This window comes from Chenopodium album, chromosome 7 (assembly GCF_948465745.1).
Source record: "Chenopodium album chromosome 7, dcCheAlbu1.1, whole genome shotgun sequence".
NCBI lineage: Eukaryota > Viridiplantae > Streptophyta > Magnoliopsida > Caryophyllales > Amaranthaceae > Chenopodium > Chenopodium album.
This window is the reverse complement of record NC_137840.1, coordinates 49,199,017-49,225,355: the sequence shown is the minus strand read 5'-3', so window position 1 is coordinate 49,225,355 and position 26,339 is coordinate 49,199,017. Positions and strand designations below refer to the sequence as shown.

The window sequence follows — 26,339 nt, the reverse complement described above, 5'->3', positions numbered from 1 at the left end:
GATCATTTTCACCAACATTATTATTAATCATTACATACTGACTAGATAGCAAATCGCCAGAAAAGCACATCAACTCCTAACTAATTTTGTATCAATGATATATTTTAAATTTTGACATATAGATTATAAATTTATCCTAAAATTCAATAAACAACCCGGGCATCGCACGGGGCACAAAAATAGTGTATATATATATAATGAGAACCTTTGGTATAATAGGAACTAGGAACTAATTACGGTCGTTGGATCTAACTTAGATGCGCGCTTGATGAGCGGCCTAAATTAATTCACAATCAAGCGCATTATCTGTCATTTCTCTCTGCTCGAGCGCAGCGATTACCCTACTTCCTAGCTACCTTCATTGAAGCAGATTTCAAGCTTTCTCTACTCCATTGAAGCAGATTTCGAGCTTTCTGTACTCCATTGAAGCGGATGTCGAGCTTTATGTACTCCATTGAAGCGGCTTCTGAGGTAAGATGTTTCTTTTCCTCTTTTGAATCACGATTTTCAATTTCACTATCCATGGTTTATCATTTTATTTTATCAATTTAGGATAGTTTATAGTGAAATTCGAGCTTTTGAGGTTATGAATTATTATACGATTAATTTTGTTACTAGAATTTCTAAACACCTAAATCTGAAAGTACTGTCATTCAAATTTATATGAATTTTGGTGAGTTTGCAAACAAAACTATGTGAACTGAGTGAATTCGTACTATAAGTTTTTAACAATTGAATTTATATGATTTTTTGAATGTTTTTAGCTTATGATTTGGAGCTCGATTCTAAACACTAGTGAGATTTTCATGTTTGAATTTTTTTTTTCTATTTTACATTATATTAATTTTGATTATTCATTTATTTTTGTTAATTTCTTAATGCACACTAAGTGTTTGATAAAATGCCTCAATGAATCCTATTATTTAATCAATTTTTAAAAAATAGATATATATGGTCCTTTTATGGATGTGGCAGGTGCAATTTTGTTTCTTGTGGTGACAGGAAATTACAAAGGGATGAGTGTTTGAGGTTAATAACTAAATAATCAATGTCCTCTTCTCACTTATGTGTCTTAATCTAGGTCTTTACACTTTGCTTTATTTTCCAATAAGGCAAGAGCAAATATTTTCCCTCTGTGAGCTTGATTTGGTGGCTGGTTTAAAGGTTCGCAAGCCTAGTTGCTAATTTAAGATATTTACTTCTTACTTCACGTACAATATATGTTCTTGTGCTAGGTCTCGTACCTATGTCCATGAAAGTATATATCTCATAAAAGTAAACTCTATCTATCTAAAAAGTAAACTAATCCTCTCTTAAAGTAAGCATATGCTAGCCTAATTTGGGTGTGAATCGATTTTCAAAATTAATTACAGAAGCTCCCAACTCTTAGTTTCAGGATTGACTTAGCTGGGTGGCAGAGAGACTATCAGGGGGTAAGATTTCAATGTTTGCAAACTTATGTTGGTCCTCTTGGACTAGCAGGAATATCGTCATTCATGAGCAGTCAACACACGATTCTATAATGCTAGCTACAGGTTTCACCAGATATGTTTATGACTATAATTCATATGCTGCATTGCTGGTAGAGTCTTTACTGAGGTGAAAAGAAGTGATGCATTGTCTATATGAATTTGCTGCTATATTTGAAGGATATGATCTTATTATGATAAAAAATGAATATTGCTTCTTGTAATTTTGTATTTATTTAAGTAGATAGAAGCTGGTTAAAAGTAAATCAATTAGTCTTAAAAGTTTGTTTTTTCTCTTGATTAAAAAGTAGATTGAAAGTTAATAAAAGTAAACCAGTTAGACTCATAAGTTAATGAAAGTCAATGGTGCTAATAATGATTCAAAGTGATATTACATTATGAAATATAAGGGAAAATAATAGTGTTGATAACCAAGAAAGAGCTACCCTTATTGTTAATACAAGGTAGCGGATTAATGAGCCTCAAGACTTCTTGAGCTAGCTTATGGTATCATGTTTCCCTTTCTGCTTTGGTTTGTTGTATAATAGCCTTAGGTTTCGCAAACTGATCAAGCGAAAATTAGGAGGTGATTAAGGCCTGAAAAGGCTTTGTATGGGACAGATGTGATTATGTGAAGTTGTTGGAGGTTATACTTATAATGTTAGACTTGTGAGGATGGAAAGGGGTAAAGGACCGGAGATTGAGATGGTTCTCGAGGGAGGTTATGGTGAGCTGAGTTGAGAGAGACAGAGTTGAGATCAGAAGGGAGACAGCTAGTATTATGTTGAAACCATTATCGTTGCAAATTACCCCAGATCAAATGCAAAAATTAAAGCCTCATTGAGAGTGGAAGCAATCTTTTCTAATAGCCTCATCAGCTGTTGTTGAGACTTGAGAGGATAGGAGGACAAAGAGAAATGACTTTAAATTGTCAGAACAGGTAAGCTGATAGTGTGCAGTTGTGAGTCCTTGGTTTTTTCCATGTAGAAATGCTCTGTTCTTTTCTACTTGCTTGTATCCGTGCTTGTCAGTTGATTACCTTCCTGATTCCGTTCTTTTTCTCAAGTACAGATGCTCTTTGTCTTTTCTAAAGAGAAGTATCTATTGCGATTATATTCTTCATCTTACATATTGTTAATTGATTATGTCGTCTTCAACTACTCGACTTGATAATTGTAAGGACTGTGAATCTATGATGGGTTCCACCACCTGCTTACTTATTACGGCGCCTTTATCAAGGTAAAGTCCTCAATGTTTTTCAAAGGAAAATTTGAGTCAATATACTGCACAATACACCAAGTATTAGTCCAATTAATATACTTTTCAAAGTTGTTAGCTGAATGTAAAAGAATTAAAGAAAAAAAAATGTAAGTAGAATTTTCTATTCTTAAGTCCCTAAGATATTGCTAAACTCAAAACCACAAGTCCACAACTAACGGTTCTAATATTGCAAAAATGAATCAGATGGATGTTCCTGAGAGAGACTATCAGGGGATGGGATTTCAATGTTTGCAAACTTATGTTGGTCCTCTTGGACTAGCTGGAATAACGTCATTCATGAGCAGTCAACACACGATTATAATGCTAGCTACAGGTTTCACCAGGTATGTTTGTGACTATAATTCATATGCTGCATTGCTGGTAGAGTCTTTACTGAGGTGAAAAGAGTGATGCATAGTCTATATGAATTTGCTGCTATATTTGAAGGATATGATCTTATTCTGATAAAAAATGAATATTGCTTCTTGTAATTTTGAATTTCTTAAAGTAGATAGAAGTTTGTTTAAACTAAATCAATTAGTCTTAAAAGTTTGTTTTTTCTCTTGATTAAAAAGTAGATTGAAAGTTAACAAAAGTAAACCAGTTAGACTCATAAGTTAATGAAAGTAAACATAGTTGGAAGGCTTATTCTTATTAATATCGAGTATTATGCTTATGCTTATGCTTATGATATGTATATGCATGATTCAAGTATATGAATGGAATTGGACTGAGTTAGTGTGGCTGTTAATAGCTCATCTTGGTTTACATTGGGTATAAAAATACAAAAGATGAATAAGGTGGGAAAATGTATATTCCTATATCAGTTGTCTAAAGTAAATAAAATAGTATTTAAAGTGAATAAAAAAAAGACTCTAAAGTAAACCTATTAGCTCAAGTGGTAGAGCACTATACTGATGCATAGAGATGTAGGTTCGATTCCTACATAGGTTCCTCTAAAAGTAAATACAAAACATTCTAAAGTAATTCAAAACATCTCAAAAGCATATTAAAAAAACTAAAATGTAAATCAAATTAGCTCTAAAATATACAAACAATAAATTGGGTTTGGAGGCCTTGACTACCATTAAAACGAAAAACTTCAAAAATGTTGTCATATTTTTTCAAGATTGGCTAAGAATCCACTTCAACTTATGTCTAAAGTAAATAAAATTAGCTTTAAAAAAATTATGTCTAAAGTAATCAAAAGTAGAGCAAATTATGTCTAAAGTAAATAAAATTAGCTTTAAAAAAATCAAACTTCAAAAACAGTATATAGCAACAATATGAATCGAATCTTCCAAAGTACCATTACATAGTATTTCATAGTAAGAAAGAGTAAGAGAAACTTGTTACACATGACCTCTTACATCGCACTTTCAAGTCATCCTCTTATATATCTCAAGTCATCGCTAGCATGGGCAGCTTGGCATACTAGAAACGAGGCTATTTTTGATGGAAATTCTGGAATTGATGGGGCTAGACTGGCTGTGGGTTTTGCTAATTATTGCAGAGAGTATAGAGAGTATAATACAAAGGTTCATGGGCCTATTTCTGCTCCTGCTGTTTGCTCGTCTGCAGGGTGGATTCCACCAACTCATAGCTGTCTCAAGGTGAATGTTGATGCTTTTGTCCTGGGGTCTGCTGGTGTGTGCTTTGGTGTGGTAATTAGAGATGAATTTGTGAAGCTACTGTTGATTGTGGCCAAGAAGACAAACTGTAGGTGGAGCCCAAAACTAGCAGAGGCAGCAGCTGCTAGATATGGGATTGAGCTTGCTAGAAGGTAGGGGTATAGCAAGGTGATCTTGGACTGTGATGCAATAGAAGTTGTAAGGGCTGTCAAGTTGAAGCAAGAGAGAGCTGCTCCGATTTTTCACTTCTTTGAAGATATTTCTAAAATGTGTATGAATTTTGTCTATTTTAATTGTGTTCATGTTAAACGAGCGGGAAATACTCTAGCGCATCTAGCGGCTAGGTGGGATACGAGAACTAGTGATGAATGTATTTGTATCATTGTATGAAATACTCTAGCGCATCTAGCGCAGAGCTTGATTTAACTTGATAAAATTTCCCGCGATTGTCTTGATTTAGCACACTCGATCGTTTTTATACAAAAAAAAACACAAAAGTAAATAAAAAATACTCAAAAGTAAATATAAAATTACCAAAAGTAAATGGAAAAGAAAGTAAAAAAACTTCAAGTGTATATGTTGAATGAAAACAGTGCAAAAAGTAAATAATCTTATCTTTTTTGGTAAAAAGCTGATTAAACAATAATACACCTACGTGGGATTCAAACCCACATCCTTTGCACATTTGCACAATGCTCTACCAGTTGAGCTAGTAGGTTAACGTTATCATTCTTATCATTTTTTTTTTTTTTTTTTTTTCTTTTTCAAATAGTACCAATTGTACATAAGAAATCAGTCATGCACTCATGCATTCAAAGCAATGTAGTAGGCTAGTTTTTATAAAACATTCATAATAAAGAAAAATTACTCAAAAGTACACCAAACAATCTCAAAAGTAAATGAAAAAAACTATAAAGTAAATGTACTGGGGGTTTACCAATTTATTAGTCAACAACATGCAATCCTAGAGAAGCAACCTCATGGATCCACATTGCAAGATTACCACATTATATATTTCTAAAAAAGCATCGGTTACACCGTCACATATATCCAAATGTAGATCATAAAAGAAATCAACTAAGAACAATTATCCATGAGCAAGAAACTAATAGTAGAGTGACTCTCTAAAGACAAGATTAACCAACCCTTTATTAAAACAAAGGTGAAGAGTGATGATTGTTACCTCATTAATGTAAGTCTCACGACCTTTCCTGGTTTTGTGGCACAATTTGAATGAAACGAGACATGTGTTACATTAGCGTGTACCCACTCACACAATACCACTTCAAACCTTCATAAAAGCACCAGTGCCTACCATAAGAAATGAAGTATCAAACTTATAAAATTAAAGAAATGAAACTTAAGTACTTAACATATTTCAGGGCTTAAATTATGTAGAATTGATGAGTTATTTACAAAAACTTGCATAATACCAACACAACCCATAGACTGTCAAAAATAAAATTAAAAATCAACAATCTAATAAATTTCCCCTGATGTGATTTCAGCAAGTATTATGAATTCCATTAGTCAAAGGCTCATAACACAATTACATTAGAGCCAGCAACTTAATGCATTTTTTACTCCATTTAGAACAAGCTATTAAAGAGCATGAAAAATAGTTCAGTCTATATAAACTCATGAACTTGAATTGCAATGTGACAAAATCATCTAGTAAAGTGTTGCTTAGCCTGACCACCAAAAAGACAACAATATACTAATTTAGAGACATCAAACATACCGTAGCATTGTCATTTTTATTACCGTAGCATATGCATAGAAAACTAAAAGAGTCCAGGACACATAGCATCTAATTGTAATATACTATTCTTTTTGGTATGAATGAAAGCTCAGTCTAGTTAGCCACACAATTATACATACCCTTGCAAGGATGCCCATCCCATACAAGTATACAACCACATAACTAACTACACACACCCTCGTAATGCCAAGCTCAAACAGCCACACAACTACACACACTCTTGTCTAGGATGCCTAGCAGTATACAGCTGACAATTCATGCCCTATGAATGTTTAGGTGAATTCAAAAGTAAATAGAAAAAACTCAAAAGTAAATCAAAATATCTTAAAAGCAATACCAAAACAACTATGCAAAACTAGTTACAATTTGGGCAAATAACTAGGCTAATCACAGTTGTTCAAATTAATTGTAATGTTGATTATCACACCTAAGCTAGCAACATAGCATAACATACATTCCATTAAGCTAGTCAGACATTTCATTGAACGCATAGTGTGCAATAGATTAAAGCAAATAAGAAATAAATTAACCAGAGATACAATAATTCCAATCGAATTCCTAGTTAATAAAATTGAATTTTATAATCTAGACAGTAAATCATGAAAGAACACAACAAAAATTGCAATTAAAATTACAGCACATGCAACAATCAAAATTCACAAATAAATCAAACAAAAACTAGCAAAAAACCCCCAAATTTCGACAACTTAATCTAATTATAAAATGCAAAAACACTGATTGATCAAATAAAATTAAAAATAGCAAAAACCCTAAATTCAAACTCGAATTAATCGAAACCAAATTGAGCAAACTTAAACTAAAGCGAGCAATCATATAACTGCGGAATCATATAATTGTAAATTCCCTAATATTACAAATGGAATCACAAATACTCAAACAAATGATTCGGAAAATCCTAATTTCGCAATCAAAATCGCAAAATTGGATTAAAAAATGAATTAAATCAAAGAAAGTAATGTTAATTACAATCAAAAAATTTACCTCTCCAGAAACAACCGATAACAACAAATCGAAGAACTTAAATAAACTAATTTGAAGATTTTGATGCGCAATGTCGAAGAAGTGAAATCGCTGTAAATAATCGCCAGAAAAGAGAAATCATATGAATTGAAGAGAGAGAGAATTAAGAAAGAGAGAAAAAAAAAACTCAAGATACATTGTATTTACCAAACTGCCATTGCTTAAGCCAAAACGCGTATGGCATCTCAACCGTCAGATCAAATGCAATCAAAGGCTCAGATTAGTTCCTAGTTCCTAGTTCCTATTATAGACCTAGGTTCTCACATGATCCTGATCCTATATATGTGTGTGTCTATATATATATATATATATATATATATATATATATATATATATATATATATATATATAACAGCTTTTAGTATATTAGCTCTACTTATTATTAAATATCATTTCTTATTTTACTTACTGCACATGTAATATTAATCAATATTATATATTATATGGTGTATAGTTTATGTATGTGTTATTTGCATTCTATTAGTGCACATGTGTCATTTTCCATACAAGAGCGACAGTAAGTATATTGTTTGATACAAAATAATAGTCTGCAATACATATAGTATTTTTGATGCTAATTTGCTAACAGATTCCTGACAACATTAGGAATTCATAACACACTACATTTTTAGTACATGTTGAAGCAAAGGGTTATGGAGGCAATGCTGAAAAAAACGTAACATCTTCCCTTTTCTTCGCTCGCGAAAGGGCAACATATAGCTGTCCATGTGAGAAACAAGGGCGTGGTAAGTACACAGACACTTTGTTTGGTGTTTGCCCTTGTGATTTATTTATGGACAATTTTTAAATTACCACCCAAAAATGTAACCATTTTCAAACTAACCACCCGTTTAAATTTTTATTTTAAATTACCATCCCTTAAATTAAATTAATGCTCAGATTACCACCCATTTCAAAAATCCAGTGGATTTTTCATCTGTGGGCCCCACCTAACGCTTATTTTGACGGATTTTTTCCCCCGATTTTTCTCTTTAAAAACGCTCTCCTAACTTCAATTCACATTTTTCTCTTTGAAATTTAGTAGAATTTGGTGAAGGAAATGTGAATTAAAGTTTAGAAAGCGTTTTTAAAGAGAAAAATTGGGGAAAAATCAATCAAAGGGTCAAAATAAGTGTTAAGTGAGGCCTACAAACGGAAAATCCACCGGATTTTTAAAATGGGTGATAATCTGAGCATTAATTTAATTTAAGGGGTGGTAATTTAAAATAAAAAATTAATCGGGTGGTTAGTTCGAAAATTGTTACATTTTTGGGTGGTAATTTAAAAATTAACCTTTATTTATTGTCATAGCAAAACTTAATTTCAAAGGAAACTGTTTTCGCTCAATCTGGAATGGATATCTAGCTGAAGTAGAAGGCCGCAAACTGATACGTGGTATGAAAACATGATTCCCTTGATACTGTCCCACGGCAATTATACAGTGCACTACATTTGGGAAAAATCCCTTGCATATAAGGCGTATCCCATTGCACAAACCAGCAAACGGAAGTAAATTCCGCAGCAAAATTACTGGATAATTTTTCTTAAGCACAAGTTCATGAGGAATCAATCCACCTGGACAAAGTTTAATTTAAAACTCTATTGGATACACGTCACAGGTATCATTTAACATTATATCAAAACTTTTATACACCACAAGTTCACCAGGAAATTGACTTATAAGAGAACTATTTATAGAGTCAACATTATCATTCAAAGGGGTTAGAATAGCTCTTTCTGTGAACAAATTACTATCAACTTCAACAGTGTTGAATTCTGGAAAGACTGCCTTTGTTACTTGAGACACAGGATTATCGCTAGCTGTAAAAGGGTTTGTTATATTCCCATGTAATTCAACATATGCATTTTCAGACCTTTGTAGCTCACCATTTCCAATTGCAAGTAAAAAAGAGGAAAATTCTGGATCTTCTTTAGCCCTTTGGTTCTCTGTTAACCTGAATTTTGTAAGCTGAGGCCACACGTATGAAGTGACTTTGCTAGCCTACACAACTTCTCTTTGATTCTTAAGAGGAGCAACTAGTAATACTTGCCGGAAATCACCTCCAAGAACTACTAATTTCCCACCAAATAATTTTTTATTCCCACATACATCCTGTAGCAACAGATCTAAAGACTCTAGGTTGCTTTTATTGGCCATAGAAGCTTCATCCATATGATCAATGTTGTCTCTTTCAAAAGAGCCGCTAAACTACCTTGTTTTGGAACATCACATACCAATGAACTTTCTACATCAATTGGTATTTTAAACCTTGAATGGGCAGTTCTACCAGAAGGAATATTAGCTGCAGCAATCCCTGAAGTGGTTGTTGGCAACACTATTTTATTCATCAATCTAATTTGTGCATACAGAGCATTGTATAGGAAAGTTTTCCCGGTACCACCAGGACCATCTTTGAAAAAACCACCAGATGTCCCTGATTGCACATGTTCCATTATACATGTGAAAGCATTCAACTGTCAATATTAAGCTTATTTATGCAATCAATACATGATTGAGGAATAGGTGCATCTAGAGCATCAATGATATCTTTAGTTCGTTGGAAGTCATCGTCTTCCCCTAAACACAGTGCACTTAACCCTACACTCTTCAATGATTTTCCCATAGCCTCAAGAAACTGTTCAAGTGATCTTTCAACATGCCATGTGTACTGATGCTGAAAGTCTTCAGATAAATCATTTGAGTATTTACACCATAAAGCAAAAGGACCTCTTGGTTGGCAAAATGTCAAAATAGTTGCAAATAGACGTCGCAAAGCAACAGGTAGTTGACTATCCTTTGCCTCTAACATACACAAGTCACCATGTCATCATCTTCAAGCAATTCCAACTTCAAAGCAGCTTCCTGAAACGTTGCATATACATGGCCATTCACAGTTCAAAGGTCCTCAAAAGATGTTGGGCTTCGAACTTTAATCAAGAGTAACCTAAGAAAGAATTGCTCTCCTTCGGCTGGATACACAAATGCCAATATGCCAACTACAATTTTTTTTGTCTTTCGTTCACGCCATTCTCTAGAAGAAGGATCCCATCGATAACGCTCACAGAATTCATAATATAAATATCCAGTACCACTTATACAACACAGTAACTGAATAGTGCTTAACTGTTGTACACAGATAAATAAATCTTAAACATATTAATGAACAACCATTATATGCATCATATATGAAAAGTGTTGCAGCTTCACTTGGTGATGCACTTATACCAGCTATTTTCTGAAATCAAACTTTTATTTAGTACTAACTTAGTGAAGGTTATATTGGGATAATCCAGCATTGAAAGAGCAGAATTCATATATTATCTAGAAGAATGTTGTAATTGCTTGTATATGATACTCTGATAATTTAAATCAATTTCCAGACTCATAATTTTAAAAATAGTAGTATAGGTTGCAATCTGAATTCTAAATTAGGAACAACAAACTAAGAGACATACTAAAAATATAGATGACTGGATATAAAATTAGGACTTGTAAAAAACATGGGATCCAACAACTGCAAGAATTAACAGAATACAGAAAGTTGTAATTGTAATGGAAACAACCAAATTATTTCACTATTCTAAAGAGTGTACAAAGTTTTGGTCAAGGGGGATTATGGAAAAGGGAACCAATTTCACAATTCATAATAGGATTACAACATTATAGGATTTCCCAATATTTTTCTATCCCTACTCCATATACCATGACATTTGAATCCCTTTATTTTCATTCCTAACAGCTCACCCATCTAATTTTCCGTGAAGATCATTTCTTTTCAGGCAACACAATGAGTTTCTTTTGCTCATTAACTCCAACCTTTACACAGTTCTTATTTATTTGTATGATCTAAATTAATGATGATTTGAATCTAAAGTAAATAATTATGGGTACCGTTTCAAAAAGGTATGGTACCTGGACCTATGTCCAGTATCCTATTTTCTTAGTTGTTACTTTCCCAATCATTTACCTTATATGAACTTTGCCACTACCAAGTTTCTAATGGCCAATATATAATAATTACTCTTTTACAAGAATTTATATATATGCATATATAGTACCTTTATTTTGCTTTTGAGCAGATATTTTATGTAATTTCATCACCTCTTTCTTAACTACTTCCTGCATATTAGGATTCAACCTTCTCTGGGGTTGAATACAGGGCTTATAGTTGTCCTCTAGATGTACTTTGTGAATACAAAAATCAGGGCTAATACCCTTGAGATCATCAATACTGTACCCAATTGCCCTTTTGTGGGTTCGAAGAACCTCTAGAAGTTGGGAAGTTTGTGGGTCATCAAGTGCAGTACTGATGATCACGGGGTATAGTTCCTGCTCATCAAGAAAAACATAGTTTAAATGAGAAGGGAGAGGTTTTAGTTCAGGTTTCTTAACCTCAGCAGGTTTTGATTCCTGAACTAATTTCACTACCTTCATGGTCTCTTTTGGATCAAGCTCTTCTAGTGAAAGAGCTTTTTCAAGGACATCCACCTCATTACTCCAGATGCGTGCATCACCTGCAGATAATTCTCCACAAAGAACTTCATCCAAGGGATCCCTTGCAAGAACATGTGGTAAGCTTTCTTCACAAATATCATCCATTATATCAATGACATCTATTAGACAAAATTTTCTTCTAGCATAGGTCCTTTTAAAACTTTCCCTAAATTAAAAGTGATATTATCGTCTCCTATAGAAAGGGTTAGTTTTCCATATTTAACATAATTCATTTCGTGTCCTTTAAAATCATTCATTTCGTGTCCTTTTTATAAAAACGTTTGATCCAGTTTATTTTGGTCCATAATCTGGGTCCAATGATTGAATAGTTGGATGGGGATTGAAAAGAGCTTTCCAACGATATATTATAAGCCCAAATCAGAGTTATAACGAATAAGTTATGGCCAAAATATTAAACCGAGCCCAAACCGAACCTAAGCCCACCTTACCTACGACCCAATGATCATGTGGAGGGTCCAAATGATTTAATCCCAATCCAAAACCAATTAGGATTAATTAGAAGCTTCTATAAGTTTTTAAAAGATCTTAATTATCCTTTTTGAAAAGATAAGATTAAATAGTTTGAAATTGAATAAAAAATTTCTTTTTGAAAATCCTATTTCTATCCGAATTGAAAGACGTTCAAAGATAGACAGATATTATTTTCGTGCCACATATTTTTTATCCAAATTTTATATGTTTGGATAGCCCTTGAAATTATCTTTCCAATGATATATTATAATATCAATTCCGAGCTATAACGGAAAAGATATGAATAAAATGTCAAACTCTATCCAAAACTGAAACCGTCTCACTATTTCGACTATATCTTTTGTTATACAAAATATTTTAATTTGATTCTAATTGGGTTAGAAAGTAGACTTCAAGAGCTTTCCAACGATATCTTTTTCATATTATTCCAATTTCTGGATCAAAAGATATGATAAAAACAAAAACCGCAAAAAATGCTGTCTATCGCAAGAGTTTTATCCGATTCGAATTCTTATCTTTTCTTGATTCGACCCCTCTTTTTTCCTTATAAATAGAGGTCATATCTCCCCTTTTTGATTCATCAACAAGCTTGATCATCAAATAATTCTCTTCTCCCTCTTTAGCCTAAACACTAGCCTCCCTATTCTTTCATTCCTTCCTTAAGCACTCCAAGGAGTTCATACAATACCCAAAGTTCTATACTTTAACCAAGGCGTGAAAGGTATAATTAACTGAGGGTTTGGACCAAATCAAATCTAATCTTTATTTAATTTAATTTTCATTTGATTTATATTTTTTATTGAAGTTACTAACAATTTATTCATGATGTAGCAATTTAAAGGAACGCGCGGAATATGAGTAATTAATTAATTTAATTACTTATTTTATTTTTAATATTGCTAGCATCATGATTAGGTTATTATTATTATTATTTGATTTGACTAACAATTTATTGTTAAATTGCTTCCAATATTAATGTTTATTTTATTATTATTTATTGATCACCATATTGCATGTTTAAAGGGAATATTTAATTGAAAATCGTGCCTAATAAGATAATTTGGACAACCGGTTAGGTTCCTTTTTAATCTTGTTGTTTAATCAAGTGATCACCAATATTTTAGAATAATATGTTGCATTAATATTCAACCAATTTAGCTTAATAATAGTTTGGAGCAAATTGAATCTTTGTTTGTATGCCTTTGAGATCGCAGGAATCACTTTTCACTATAAGAATCGAGTAGAGGCCAATACGGGCGAATGTGACTCCATGACTCACTTCGTACCATCATCCCCGATCCTCCTTTCGTGGTTCTGAACCATATGGAGTTAGTAATTTCATGGATTATTAATGGGGTGTAACCTTCACGGGTCAATCGTTGTTGCCTTCGTTGTCCCTTATTCGTGGTTGCCTTTTATGATCTGTGAACGGTTTACAAGTTCCTTAAAAACTTGTTGGCGGCTCCCTACTTTCCTTGTCCCTAATCGTATATGTCAATTCCCACTTCCTATGAGTGCCAAGCATATTCACCACATGCTTTTAACGTAGGCGCACTTCGAGCGACGCCTACACGTTTCCCCGGCAACGACGCTAAATTTTGACAGGTTAAAGTCGTAATCACCTAATCAAAAGTATTACCTAAATCCACTAGCTATGCAGATAGGGAAGAAGGGTCGAACCACAAGGAAACAAGTCAATTTATTCCTACTTAATCAATATAATCTAAATTATCAAGTAACCAAATTGTTATTATAAAAGGGAGCTAAACTACTAAGAGTAAAAGTGGGAAGGAATAAAAGTAGGAGGAAAATCAATGAATAAAAAGCCTAGGGCATAGGTTCACCAATAAACAATATTCCAGGGTAAAACATAACAATCAATCATCAATGCATCAATTAATCAGATCATAAGGGCTTTCGCTACATATTACAATCACGGAGTTAATTTATCGGCATTAAATCTCATCTGCCGAATCTCGACTTAACCATTTATTAATTAGTCTGCCTATTGAAACTAGCCTAAACATCAACTCTCATCTCTCGAATCTCAAATTAATATTGCTAAACTCATACAATTAAACCAGGCATAATCTAATTGCATAGCATAAAATCAATCAATAGGAAATTAATCAAGCATTGACAATCAACAATAACAAATTACCCCTTCATATTATTTACGGATCCCCACAAACCCTAGAAAGAGAACTACTCATGCATAATTGAATCTAAACTAATCAAAGCAATTAAAGGAAACATGATGAATTAAGGAAATAAAATTACTGAACTTAATAAAGAAGATATTGTTACCGAAGTTATCGTAAACAAGGAGTTGATTCAAGAACAAAGTATGGAGTTGTAGAGAGAGAAAATAAAACTAAGTAGAAAGAGAAAGTCTAAGAGAAAAGCATTAAATCATATTTATACAAAACTTGTAATTACTCTTAATTTAAACTAAGCAAATCGCCGAAAAACTCTCCTCAGAGACGCGCGCCCGATCGGGCCCGCCTTTGTCTTTGCACTCTCGTTCTTGGCAGCCGCCCGATCGAGCTAATGATTGCTCGATCGAGCCCGGCTATAGGATGGACTTGGATTTGGCTTCATTCTTGGCCCAATTCGAATCTCCACTTCGGGTCTTGAATACTCGGTGTCCAATGCAAGCGGTCGTGCCCTCTAATGCTCGTAGTCGTTCCTCAATAATCCCGGGAAAAACCTCCAAAGATGCAATTTCCTACAAAACTCAACCAAAACTACGAAAACACTAGAAAATACTAATTAGTAATAAAATTTACTCTAAAGAGTCAAAAACACTACTAATTATGACCAAGGGACGGGGGTAAAACACTATATAAAATAGACATATCAGGACCACAGTAAAAAATTAGGGTTTTTAGAATAATCAGTTAGGAGGAGGGTTGAACGGAGGGTAGTAGATCTGCAGGTAAGCCTCAATCACTAGTAGAAAAATGTACATTTGCGTCGCCATATTTGCGTTACTCATTCTAAAGAACGAAGCAAATGTATATTTTTACCATCCTTTAAAATTATTTGCGTCGCGTGTTATTGAAGAAGCGACGCAAAAGTCAAGTGTATGTCAGCTTTCTATCATTTGCGTCGCTCTTATTTATTGAAGCGACGCATATAATAACCTTATTTACGTCACTCATTTATTGACAAGCGACGCAAATAAGTGAGTGAATAAATTGCGTCACTCTTTTAATAAATGAGCGACGCAAATGACAAATTTTCAGCATTACAAATTTTGTTATTTGCGTCGCATTTTTATAATTAAGTGACGCAAATAACTCTGATGCATTTAGGTTATTCATTTGGCGCTTTTTTGACCTTAGCTTTTCACGCCTACCTTTCACTAATTCACTAAACAAAAAGAAAAAAAACAGAGTTGCTTCCAGTGAATTTCTACAGAAAAACACCCACAAATTCGACCCTGAAATCCAACAAATTCGCCCAAAAAACTGCAATTCCCCAGCAAATTCAACATCCAAAATCGCAATCAAGTTCAACACACATAATCGGCAGCAAATTCGAGCAATTTCGAGCAAAAATTTAGACCAAAAACCCTAAGAAATTCGAACCCTTAAACCCTAGAAAAATTGATTGTTCCGACCCAAAATCCCCCATTTCGAGCAAAAAATCTACTCAATTCCATACGAATTCGAACCCTAGAAACCCCAAAAAATTCAATTAAAAATCCTGGCGAAAATATTCGAGCAATAACTGAAATTTTCGAGTGGAAAAATCGCTTAATTTCGCCCCAAAAAACCCGAGGAAGTTCAAGCAAATTACAGAAATAATAATTGAAGTTCAATTTCGGCTCAACATTGTTGAATTTGTGAAGTCAATTTCACCTAAGGTAAGATTGCTTCTATTTATGTTCAATCTTTTAATGGTAGAAGAATGTAGCATTTAACTTGAACAATGACTTAGTTTAATTTCAGGTTTAGTGTTAGTTCATTAATTAGAAAATATATGGCAGATTTAATTGAATTTTTATAATTTCAGTCATTGAATTTTCATTGAGGCTCATCTCAATTCAAAGCTTTAATATATTCACCTTCATGTTTTCAGCTAGTACATTTAGTCCGTAGATTTTTACAGTTGCTGGTTTGCAATGTACTACTGGTTTGCAATATACTACTGGTTTGTAGCTGCATCTTTGAGCTGCTGGTTTGCATCTTTGAACATTCATTGTTTTTTCTTTAATTATGGGTCATGTGACATCTATGATTCTTTGAATGTCTTATTAAAATTATTTTTTATCATTTAATTTTTTTGTAGGCATCATCATAATGGGCGATGGGAAGCACGAATTGGGCGCATTTATGAGAACAAGTACCTCTACTTAGGCACTTTCAGTAATGTCCTGAACTCTATTTCTCTCGTGCTCGCTCTTGTTCTATGAGATTTAGGATCACGAGCACACACGCAAATACGTGGTCAGACAAAGTGATTATCATAATCACAGGGACAAAGATACTTAATATTTGGACTGACCCTTTTAGTTTGGTCACTTTCTGTGATCATCATATATAGTATATGTTGTATGTATTCCTGTCCACTATAAACAATAAGATATAAAGGAAAGGGGGTGAGTACGGTACCAGTAGATCTGCCATTAATTAAAAAATTGCTCCTACGGACTCACATGGCGTCACGTGAGTCAAATATTGTGAATACCTTTTAGGAATGGGTTGCTTGATCTGATTTTATACAGAAAATTATTAGTATGATTAATTAATTAGGTAGGGTTTTGGTGAAAATTATGATCCACTAAGATTCCTGCTCTTTGCTTAAACCCCGTCACACCTGACTATTACATATGCAGTTATGCACCCCCACCTTTACTTATAAAGATATGTAATAAAGTCAAATTTGATCAGAAAAGAAAACAAAAAGAGGATTAAAGAATAGAATCAATCTTATGAAAACAAATTTGAGATTTACTGGTATTTTCGGTAGGCCCTTAATTCTGTCTTTCTTTATATAGGGGATGATCTAGAGTAGTTGAGAAATTAGTTTTATGAGAAATTAAGATGAGCACTGAAAATTTAAGGAAGCAATATACTACTGGTTTGCAACTGCATCTTAGAGCTGCTGGTTTGCATCTTAGAGCTGCTGATTTTTACAGCATTTAACTTTGATGGCAATAAAACATTAGCTTTGCAGCTGTTATAAGGTTGTTAATTCATTGGACTGAAAGTTTCACATACTTTAGGCGACAAAAAAGGTACTTCCCATCTGTTGGACCTAGCTAAGGTGACCTTCAATCAGTCATCAAGTTAAAAAAAACTATAAATCAATATTCCATCCATTAAACAACCACCTTGTTCAACCCTTAATTTTAAAAAAAAGTTTCAAAAAACTATCGGACCAATTCTATCAGTTGGGTTGCTTTCACACTTTTCTCATTAATCGAACTAGTCTCACACTTTCCTCAATCATCACAAATAGTATATTTGATAATTACAACGAAATAAAAGGAGTAAGGAAAAAGGACAAAAAAACTTAAACAAGCTAAAGCAAAAACTTACTTGTGCTGAACCAGCACTGTCATCTGCAACTTCTCTAATTAATCCAAACTTGGTCAATGTATTCTCACATTGAGTAAGAGCCTACAAATTCAATTTTTTTGATTTAAATTGACGCAAATATCATATCTAAGAAAGACATGGATTAGTATAAGATCTAAATACCTGCGGATGGCTTAACACTCGTTTCAGGTCTTCAAGTTTTACACCATGATTGGCTAATAAGCAATGCCGAATAACAACTTTTACTTCACATGGAAGATTAAGTTGAATCAACTATGTTGGTATAATATATGTAATTTTTTATGGCAGATTCTTAATTATGCGCAAGTGAATTCCACAAGTTGCTCGAGGTTCTGGTTGTGGACAAACGATTAAGGTGGTAGTACGCATACGAGATTGTCTTCACTTGTGGTATATATATCTGAACCATTCTTTGCAATATTAACTTATTTGTTCTGGTTGGTATAATGATTGTGAATTGTATGAGATTTTTAATTGTGATATAATTGATTGGAATTGCAATAATACTTGCATCATTGGCTTAGATACCCGTTCAGGGCTTACTCATTAGGAGTAAGTCTTGAATAGTCCCCGGTTTGGGACTGTTCTTGAATGTTCTATCTCATTTAGGTGATAACTACTTGAACTGTTTTTGGGTCTGAGAAGATCATGGCTCACTATTTCCCGATTGTTCTCTGGGTACATATGTTGATAGCCGATTATCTACATTGTGTGCTTGGAGAACTATAGGGAAATGCTGCCGGATTTTCTTTAGAACCAAACTTTACAAGTAGTTAATAGTGAGATAGGATATTCAAGAATGGGTTAGGTTGGAGTGATAAGGACCTTATTGGATCATTCGGAGTTGCATTTACATGATATAAACTTTGAATGAAAATGTTTGATGCCTTATATTCTTGTTTATGGTTAAGGAGCTATATATGTTAGAAAATATACACATTATTTAAATTAATTTTGTTATTCAGTGGTTGAAAATGGATCGAAGTTGGATGTATGGTAAACGAAATTGTACAAGTTTTTTACGAGGAATTGAAGAGTTTAGCACTGTTGCCTTAAAACACCAAACAGAGAATAAATCAAAGATTATTCTTTGTCCTTGTTGTGACTGTAATAATTCGAGGGGATATCGTGATATAGTTGATATTAAAGATCATCTAATTCGTCGTGGGTTTAAAGAAAACTACACAAGGTGGACATGGCAGGGTGAGAGCATATATATTGAGGCAAGTTCTAGTTATTGTCCAAGGGAAGATGAGAATCATTGTGATGATGATAATGAACACCAAGGCGAGGATATCGATACAACTGATATTGGTGTTGAAAGTGAGAGTGAAGTGGAGAAGGACAGGATAGATGAAATGATGCATGATGTTGAAGACCATTTCACAGAGTGTCCCCAGACATATGATAGTATTTTGAGAGCTGCAGAAACCCCGTTATATCCTGGTTATACAAAGTTCACTAAAATTGGTGCTATTATGAAGTTATTCAACTTAAAGGCGAGCAGTTGTTGGACCGACAAGGGTTTTACGCAGTTGTTAGAAGCCTTAGTAGAAATGTTTCCCGACGGGAATGAACTTCCAAACTCCACCTATGAGGCCAAGAAACTTATGTGCCCCTTGGGTATGGAGTATGAGAAGATACATGCTTGTCCCAATGACTGTGTGTTGTATCGAAATGAGTATGCTGATTTGCATGAGTGTCCAAGGTGTGGAGTTTCTCGTTACAAGATGAATGATACTGGTGAGTTGTGTAAGAAAGGGTCTCCGGCTAAGGTATTATGGTATCTTCCAATTATACCGAGATTTAGGAGACTCTTCTCGGATGAAAAAACTGCAAAATTATTGAGGTGGCATGCTGATAGGAGGAAGAAAGATGGGTTAATGAGGCATCCTGCTGATTCCCCGCAATGGAGGAACATTGATCGAAAGTTCAAGGACTTTGGTAAAGAAGATCGAAATCTTAGGCTTGGTCTTAGTACAAATAGAATAAACCCATTTGGGACACTAAGTACCCAATATAGCACTTGGCCGGTTCTTCTAACTATCTACAATTTGCCTCCTTGGTTATGCATGAAGTCTAGCTAGATACATTATGTTGTCCCTTCTAATATTTGGGCCTAAACAACTTGGAAATGACATTGATGTGTATCTAGCGCCTCTCATTGAAGATTTAAAATTGTTGTGGAATGAAGGTGTCCAAATGTTTGATGCATATAGTAAAACCAATTTCACTTTATGTGCCATGATTTTTTGTACGATAAATGACTTCCCAGCTTATGGGAATTTGTCGGGGTACACTGTGAAGGGAACAACTCCTTGCCCCATTTGTGAAGATGATTTGGAGGCATTACGCCTAGACAATTGTGGCAAGCATGTATACATGGATAATCGAAGACATCTTCCAGAAGACCACCCTTTTCGATTCAATAAGGATGTTTTTAATGGAAAAGTGGAGTTGAGAGAAGCTCGTGGCCCTTTACGTGCAAGTGAGGTTTATCAGCGGGTCAAAGACAATGAGAATGAGTTTGGTAAGCCTTACAAAAGCAAATCAACTGGGGGTTACAAGAAGAAGTCTGAGCTATGGTCTCTTCCATATTGGAGACATTTGGAAGTTAGACATTGTCTAGATGTAATGCATATTGAGAAAAATGTCTGTGATGCCATTGTGGGAACTTTATTAAATATGCAGGAAAGACAAAGGATGGAGTTAAAGTAAGAAAAGACATGGCTACTATGGGTCGTTCAGAGTTGGCACCCGAATCTCGAGGAAAACGCTGGTATCTTCCCCCAGCTTGCTTTACCTTGTCTAAAAAGGAAAAAACTAGCTTCTGTGAGTCATTGCATGGTTTAAAGGTCCCGGCTGGATTTTCTTCTAATTTTTGTAGACTTGTGTCAATGTCTGACTTGAAATTGGGTGGCATGAAATCTCATGATTGTCATGTCTTGATGCAACAATTATTACCAGTTGCCATTCGAGGAATTTTTCCACCTCAAGTGAGGTATACGATTACAAGATTATGTGTCTTTTTTAACACTATCTATAGCAAGGTCATAAATCCAAGTATTTTAGATGACTTGCAAGCAGATGTACTTGAGACAATGTGTCGATTTGAAATGTATTTTCCCCCATCTTTTTTTGACGTGATGCCTCATTTGGTTATTCATCTTGTACGTGAAATTAAACTTTGTGGACCAGTGTGTATGAGATACATGTATCCTTTTGAACGAGAAATGGGTGACTTAAAGGGAAAAGTCATGAATCCGGCCAAACCTGAAGCTAGTATTGTACAACGAACAGTTGCTGAGGAAGTGGCAGCATGGGTTGCTCAATATCTTGCACGTTCACAGAAAATTGGGTTGCCAAAGTCTCGACACGATGGGAGGCTTGGAGGTCAAGGTACTATTGGCAGGAAAAGGATATCCATGGGCTTTGAAATGAAAAATAAGGCCGAGCTTTTTGTGTTGCAAAATCTTAGTGAGGTTCATCCTTACTTGGACGAGCACATGCTTTTTCTGAAAAATATATATCCTTCCGAAAGTGATCTTCAGCTGATAAAGGAGCATAATTGTTCATTCGTTACTTGGTTCAAGGAACGAGTGATGTCCCAACTATCCACCACACCTAACGATATATCTGACACATTGAGATGGTTGGCATATGGTGCTAAATGTCAAGTCATGTCATATGAGGGATACGATATCAATGGGTATTCTTTTTACACTAGCCGACAAGATGACAAGTCAACAATGCAAAACAGTGGTGTTAAAGTAGTAGGTTTGTCATCTGAGTATGTTAGTGCACATGATAAAACACTTGTTGATAAGAAGAAATTTTATTATGGAATCATTGAAGAAATAATAGAGCTGGATTATGTAGATTTCAAGATTTCTCTATTTCGATGTAAGTGGGTTGATAGTAGCCGTGATGTAAAAAAAGATGAACAAGGGAACTTGACCCTTGTAAATCTTGGTCGACGAGGGCATCTAGCTGATCCATTTATATTAGCTTCACAAGCAAAACAAGTTTTTTACATGGCTGACCCAGCTAATTGTAAGTGGTCAGTTGTTTTAGAAGGTAAAAGAAGGATACTTGGCATTGAAGATGTGGTGGACGAGGAAGAATATGATGAGCAATTTAATGAGTCACCACCTTCCGTTTGGAGCATCCCTCCAATAGTCGATGATTTTGATACAACGTTGAAACGAAAAGATCATAATGAAGGATTTTATGTCGCAAAAGAGAAGAATGAAGTAGGTATGAATTCTGTGATTTTTTTTTTTCCAATATGTGTTACTAATTGCATAAATTGCTTATTATTGTTATGTGTACAAGTTTATAATTTAAAAATGATACAAATCGATGTCTTAATTTATTTATGTCTTTTTTTTTCAGGTAAGTAATAATGGAGGATGAGGATATGCATAATCGTTCCATGTCTTCGCAAGGTGAGGAAGATGAGCCACACAATCAATCACAATCAGAGCAACAAACAACCGACTCTCAGAAGAAGAAAAAGAAGCCAAGAGGTCCTTCAAAGGGCCTGAAATCCATGCCTGGGGTTCCTAGAGTGCTTGAATGGGATGAATTGTGTCGACCCATTGGAAAGTGGGCAAAAGCATACAAAACTCATCTTGGTGAAATAAGCCGTGCAAAGGTGTCTATATTGTATAAAGATTGGAATCAAGTTCCACAAGGAATAAAAGACACTTTGTGGGAAGATGTTAAGGTAATATTCACTATTAAATGTTAAATGTTATACTATTATATGATCATTTTGACATTATTTGAATATGATGAAAACAATTTATTTGAATATGATGAAATTATTTACTAACTTTTTTTTTATTTTTTTAATTTTTTTTGTAGAGAGAGTTTCAAATCGAAGAAGATGAAGACAAGAAAAAAAAAGGTCCTATGCACTTGTGATAAAACTTGGAGAGATTTTAAAACAAAATTGGTCAGTGGTTGGATCACATGTACCAGGAATATGCCGAAGGAGAAAAGAATGCCGTATGTACTCTATGATTTCATATATGAGGATATGTGGAAAACATTTGTGGAGGAGCATAGTACAGATGATTTTAAGGTTTGTGTGTATTAATATCAATGATCATGCAGGTTATTAATACTTTGTTAACGGATTCTTATGTACTAATCTTCATTTATGCTCGTGAGAATAGGAAATCAGTGAGAAGGCAAGACAAAGCCAGTCTTTCAACGAATACCCTCACCATTTAGGAGCCAAATCATATGGTGAAATGAATATTGTATGGCGTAGAAAAGGGTATATTCCCACAACATCTTCAGCATCCAGTACTTCATCTTGTTCTTCGGTTGTGTCTAGTTTGCCGGATAGGACATATGCTTGGCTTCTAGCAAGATCAATAGAAGATGATAAGGGAAATCCTTATTTGCCGGATGAGAAAACAAGAGAGGTGAAAGAATCCATTGTAAGTATATAATAAGTCTTTATTTCAATTTTGAATATATTTTGTTAAGTTTATGTATTGCAATCAAAGTTTTGTAACTTGAAGTCTTTGTGTAGGATAATTGGAGAAAGCAACAAGCTGATGGAAAATTTGTTCCTAATAGGCATGATGATATCTTATCTCGTGCCCTTGGGAAAAAAGATCGTAATGGTCGGGCAATAGCATTTGGCAGTGGAATTGGCATTAATTAAAGCTGTATGGGGATCCGGAGAGAGGCGTAGTGGCCGACGGGGTAGGGAATTCGGAGATGCTGAGCTGGAAGAATTAGAGGCAAGAGTAGCCCGGAGGGTACGAGAGGAGACTATGCAGGAGATGGATTCTAAAATGGATTCCATGGTTCAAGAGAAGTTTATGTTATTTGCTAAACAGATTGGTATTCAAATTCCAACTGAATTGATGGAAATGAATAACATAGGCCGGACGACTCAACAAAATCCTAGTAGTTGCCAATCAGTGGGTGATGATCCATTTGCAAACATAAAGGTATCCAAAACTTTGTTATTTTATATTTTTTATCTTTTTTTTTTTTAATGATTTATGACTGCGACATACTTTTAACTTTGTAACTCAGTTTTCTATTTTTTAAATATGATTTTTTTCTATCTTTGTAAGGAACCGGTTCCATGTCGGCTATCATTGTTGAAAAATGACTCTGAGAAAGTCATTGTCGCTGAAGGTACATATCATCCGGAGTTAATCCTTGATCATCATAGTAACCTCCTTCCGGATCACGTGAGGGTAAGTGTTGATGATTTTTTTGACGAGTTCAAAGAATTCTCGGTTCGAGTTCCTTCTTCAGTCATCAAGAAACTTAAGCATGCTCACGGTACATTTACCCAATGGCCGAAAGACTTGGTTTCACTCATGCATGACAAGGTAAATTATTTTTGTAACAATTTACATATAGTTTTCCATACAAAATATAGCAAATTATTGAATAAATTTGCTTTACTATTGATTAGGAATTCATATCAAATAAGAACGATGATAACAACAAAGCGACCAAAGAAAACATGCAAGACAAACTGAAAGTAGTTGAAAGTGGTCACGAAACAAAAGAGTCCAACACCAATCCAAAAAAAGTTTTTCTTATGGATTATGCTTTGGAAAACTTGTCTCAGAAGTGTGGGTCTTTGAATAGTTTGTTATCTTCATTACCCGAAGGTGAAACTATTAAGGTCAAGGTTGATGCTTGGACCTTTAGTTATGAAGATAGTAAGGACATCATTATCAAACGTGAAGATGTCAATCAACTTCTCACGGGAGCTTGGCTGAATATTTCAGTTTTGCAAGTTTTTATGATGTAAGATATTCAAATTTCACTCTTCCCATATATACTTAATTATTTATTACCATTTATAATGTTATTACATGATATATACGTAGGGCCTTGAGTGACTTACTCGATACGGTGGATGTGGCTTCCATTGGATTCATGTGTCCGGAAATGATTTCAGAAACCTATTTGCATAGTGATGCAGATCATATCCTACTATACATGACACATGTGATGAAAAAACAAAAATCTAAGCAGTTCATCTTATGCCCATACCATGAAAAGTATAAACTTTGAACTTGTATTTATTTGAACTTTGCAAATTGTTGATATTATTTTACTCTTTTACAAATGTGCGTCTAATTTATTATGTAGGAATCATTGGGTTCTTTTGGTCTTATGCATGGCTAAGCGTGAAGTCATCATCTTTGATTCTTTGAGGCAGAAGCGAAATTTAGCAATTAAGTTTGCAATGACAAAGTAAGTCTAGTTTATTATTAATGTCATGATTTTATGTGTGTAAGGATAATATATATGTTATTTATTTCAAACGTGTAGTGCTTTTCGAAGTTTCAAGGCATTAAGTGGACAATCTAGGGGAAGTAAATTGACATGGCATTTGGGACAGGTTACCTTAATTTCTTACCCTAACTTTTAGTTTCTTAATAATTTAAGTATATCAATTTAATTCAACTTATAAATATATTACATGTAGTGTCCTCAACAATTGGGTGGACGTGAGTGTGGCTCCTACGTCATGCGTTATATGTACGAAATACTTGAACATCACCATAGCAGTGAGGATCTTATTCAGGTATGAGTTGTCAAATATTTCATTTTTGTTTGATAAATACAATTTGATGTTAGCTACAATCTTGAATTAAAACTTTCCTCTTGTATATTTGTTGTGTTGATAGGATTTTTCAAGAACTACACCGTACACCGAGGAGGAGATAAATGAGATTCGAGATATTTGGGCAGAGTATTTTATATGTAATGTTGAACTTTAGATTTACACTTAGCGCATGTTGGACTCTTGTTTTGGATTATAGGCTTGACATAAATGATTTTGGTTAATTGGTGTTGGGATGATGAGTATAATGTCTATGATATTGAGATGTAAATTATTGGACAGGTTGTTAATATAATGCCGTCATTCCCAATTTTATGGGTAGGCCAAATTACAAAGGAGACTTTGCCGAAATTTACATTTGCATTATTCAATAATATTGCATTTTAATTTCAATTATATTAGCGTTAGCATATTACTTTATACCACTAGCAAGAAAAACAGGTACTACAAACATATACAAGGCAATTATTATAATTAAAAAAAAAAATCACCTCATTTGCGTCACTCATTAAACAAACAAGTGAGGCAAATAAAGTAATTTTGTATTGTCTAGTCAGTCATTTGCGTCACTCCTATATAAACAAGTGACGCAAATAACAAACAAGAAGTTTATCAGAAGAGTCATTTGCGTCGCTCCTTTATAAAGGAGTGACGCAAATAAGAGTCATTTGCGTCGCTCCTTTATAAAATGAGTGACGCAAATAAGAGTCATTTGCGTCGCTCTTTTATAAAGGAGCGACGCAAATGACTCTTATTTGCGTCACTCCTTTATAAAGGAGCGACGCAAATGACTTTTAAGAGTCATTTGCGTTGCGAGCAGTTGCGTCGCTCATAGAAGCGACACAAATACACTATAAATGAGCGACGCAAATGAGCCTTTTTCTACTAGTGAATCACCTCTTCCCGCGTCATCCCGTTAGGTGGACTAGATTTGATCCGTTTAGCGCCGGTGGAAGGCCCTTCATCATTGTCGTGGGACTCGGGTGGCTTAGCCACCT

At 34.3% G+C, this 26,339-nt stretch overlaps 4 protein-coding genes across 9 annotated transcripts; all 4 read left to right on the top strand.

Annotated features, from left to right (window-relative positions):
• Window positions 1–229: 229 nt before the first annotated feature.
• LOC145639038 (uncharacterized) lies at window positions 230–4,862 on the top strand. Of its 6 annotated transcripts, XM_081690140.1 has the most exons (5): window positions 230–471; window positions 1,082–1,164; window positions 2,650–2,708; window positions 2,934–3,073; window positions 4,243–4,858. In XM_081690140.1, the coding sequence occupies exons 4-5, from the start codon at window positions 2,934–2,936 to the stop codon at window positions 4,514–4,516; spliced, it is 414 nt and encodes a 137-aa protein (XP_081546266.1). In that variant the 5' UTR covers window positions 230–471; window positions 1,082–1,164; window positions 2,650–2,708; the 3' UTR covers window positions 4,517–4,858. The 6 variants fall into 6 exon arrangements, 5 of the variants coding, with proteins under 5 accessions (XP_081546266.1, XP_081546267.1, XP_081546264.1 ...); XM_081690141.1 differs by lacking the exon at window positions 2,650–2,708 and having other exon boundaries at window positions 4,243–4,860; XM_081690139.1 differs by lacking the exons at window positions 230–471; window positions 1,082–1,164 and adding an exon at window positions 1,403–1,535.
• A 13,847-nt stretch (window positions 4,863–18,709) lies between these two features.
• On the top strand, window positions 18,710–19,807 carry LOC145640259 (uncharacterized). Its single transcript, XM_081691561.1, has one exon. It carries the CDS (start codon window positions 18,710–18,712, stop codon window positions 19,805–19,807), a length of 1,098 nt encoding a protein of 365 aa, XP_081547687.1.
• A 639-nt stretch (window positions 19,808–20,446) lies between these two features.
• LOC145640258 (uncharacterized) lies at window positions 20,447–22,123 on the top strand. Its single transcript, XM_081691560.1, has 2 exons — window positions 20,447–21,977; window positions 22,116–22,123. The coding sequence occupies exons 1-2, from the start codon at window positions 20,447–20,449 to the stop codon at window positions 22,121–22,123; spliced, it is 1,539 nt and encodes a 512-aa protein (XP_081547686.1).
• A 2,705-nt stretch (window positions 22,124–24,828) lies between these two features.
• On the top strand, window positions 24,829–25,650 carry LOC145637875 (uncharacterized). The gene is made up of 4 exons (XM_081688884.1): window positions 24,829–24,968; window positions 25,047–25,116; window positions 25,204–25,302; window positions 25,406–25,650. The coding sequence occupies exons 1-4, from the start codon at window positions 24,892–24,894 to the stop codon at window positions 25,496–25,498; spliced, it is 339 nt and encodes a 112-aa protein (XP_081545010.1). The 5' UTR covers window positions 24,829–24,891; the 3' UTR covers window positions 25,499–25,650.
• Window positions 25,651–26,339: the final 689 nt, after the last annotated feature.

Bases quoted from the DNA above. Each gene is read 5' to 3' on its own strand.
- LOC145640258 (XM_081691560.1), top strand. From the start codon at position 20,447: ATGGCTACTATGGGTCGTTCAGAGTTGGCACCCGAATCTCGAGGAAAA.
- LOC145640259 (XM_081691561.1), top strand. From the start codon at position 18,710: ATGTATGGTAAACGAAATTGTACAAGTTTTTTACGAGGAATTGAAGAG.
- LOC145639038 (XM_081690138.1), top strand. From the start codon at position 1,066: ATGTGTCTTAATCTAGGTCTTTACACTTTGCTTTATTTTCCAATAAGG. The intron at 1,165-2,933 runs GTTCGCAAGCCT...AAAATGAATCAG, and splicing joins ATTTGGTGGCTGGTTTAAAG to ATGGATGTTCCTGAGAGAGA. The intron at 3,074-4,242 runs GTATGTTTGTGA...TAATTATTGCAG, and splicing joins CTAGCTACAGGTTTCACCAG to AGAGTATAGAGAGTATAATA.
- LOC145637875 (XM_081688884.1), top strand. From the start codon at position 24,892: ATGGCTAAGCGTGAAGTCATCATCTTTGATTCTTTGAGGCAGAAGCGA. The intron at 24,969-25,046 runs GTAAGTCTAGTT...TCAAACGTGTAG, and splicing joins ATTAAGTTTGCAATGACAAA to TGCTTTTCGAAGTTTCAAGG. The intron at 25,117-25,203 runs GTTACCTTAATT...TATTACATGTAG, and splicing joins TGACATGGCATTTGGGACAG to TGTCCTCAACAATTGGGTGG.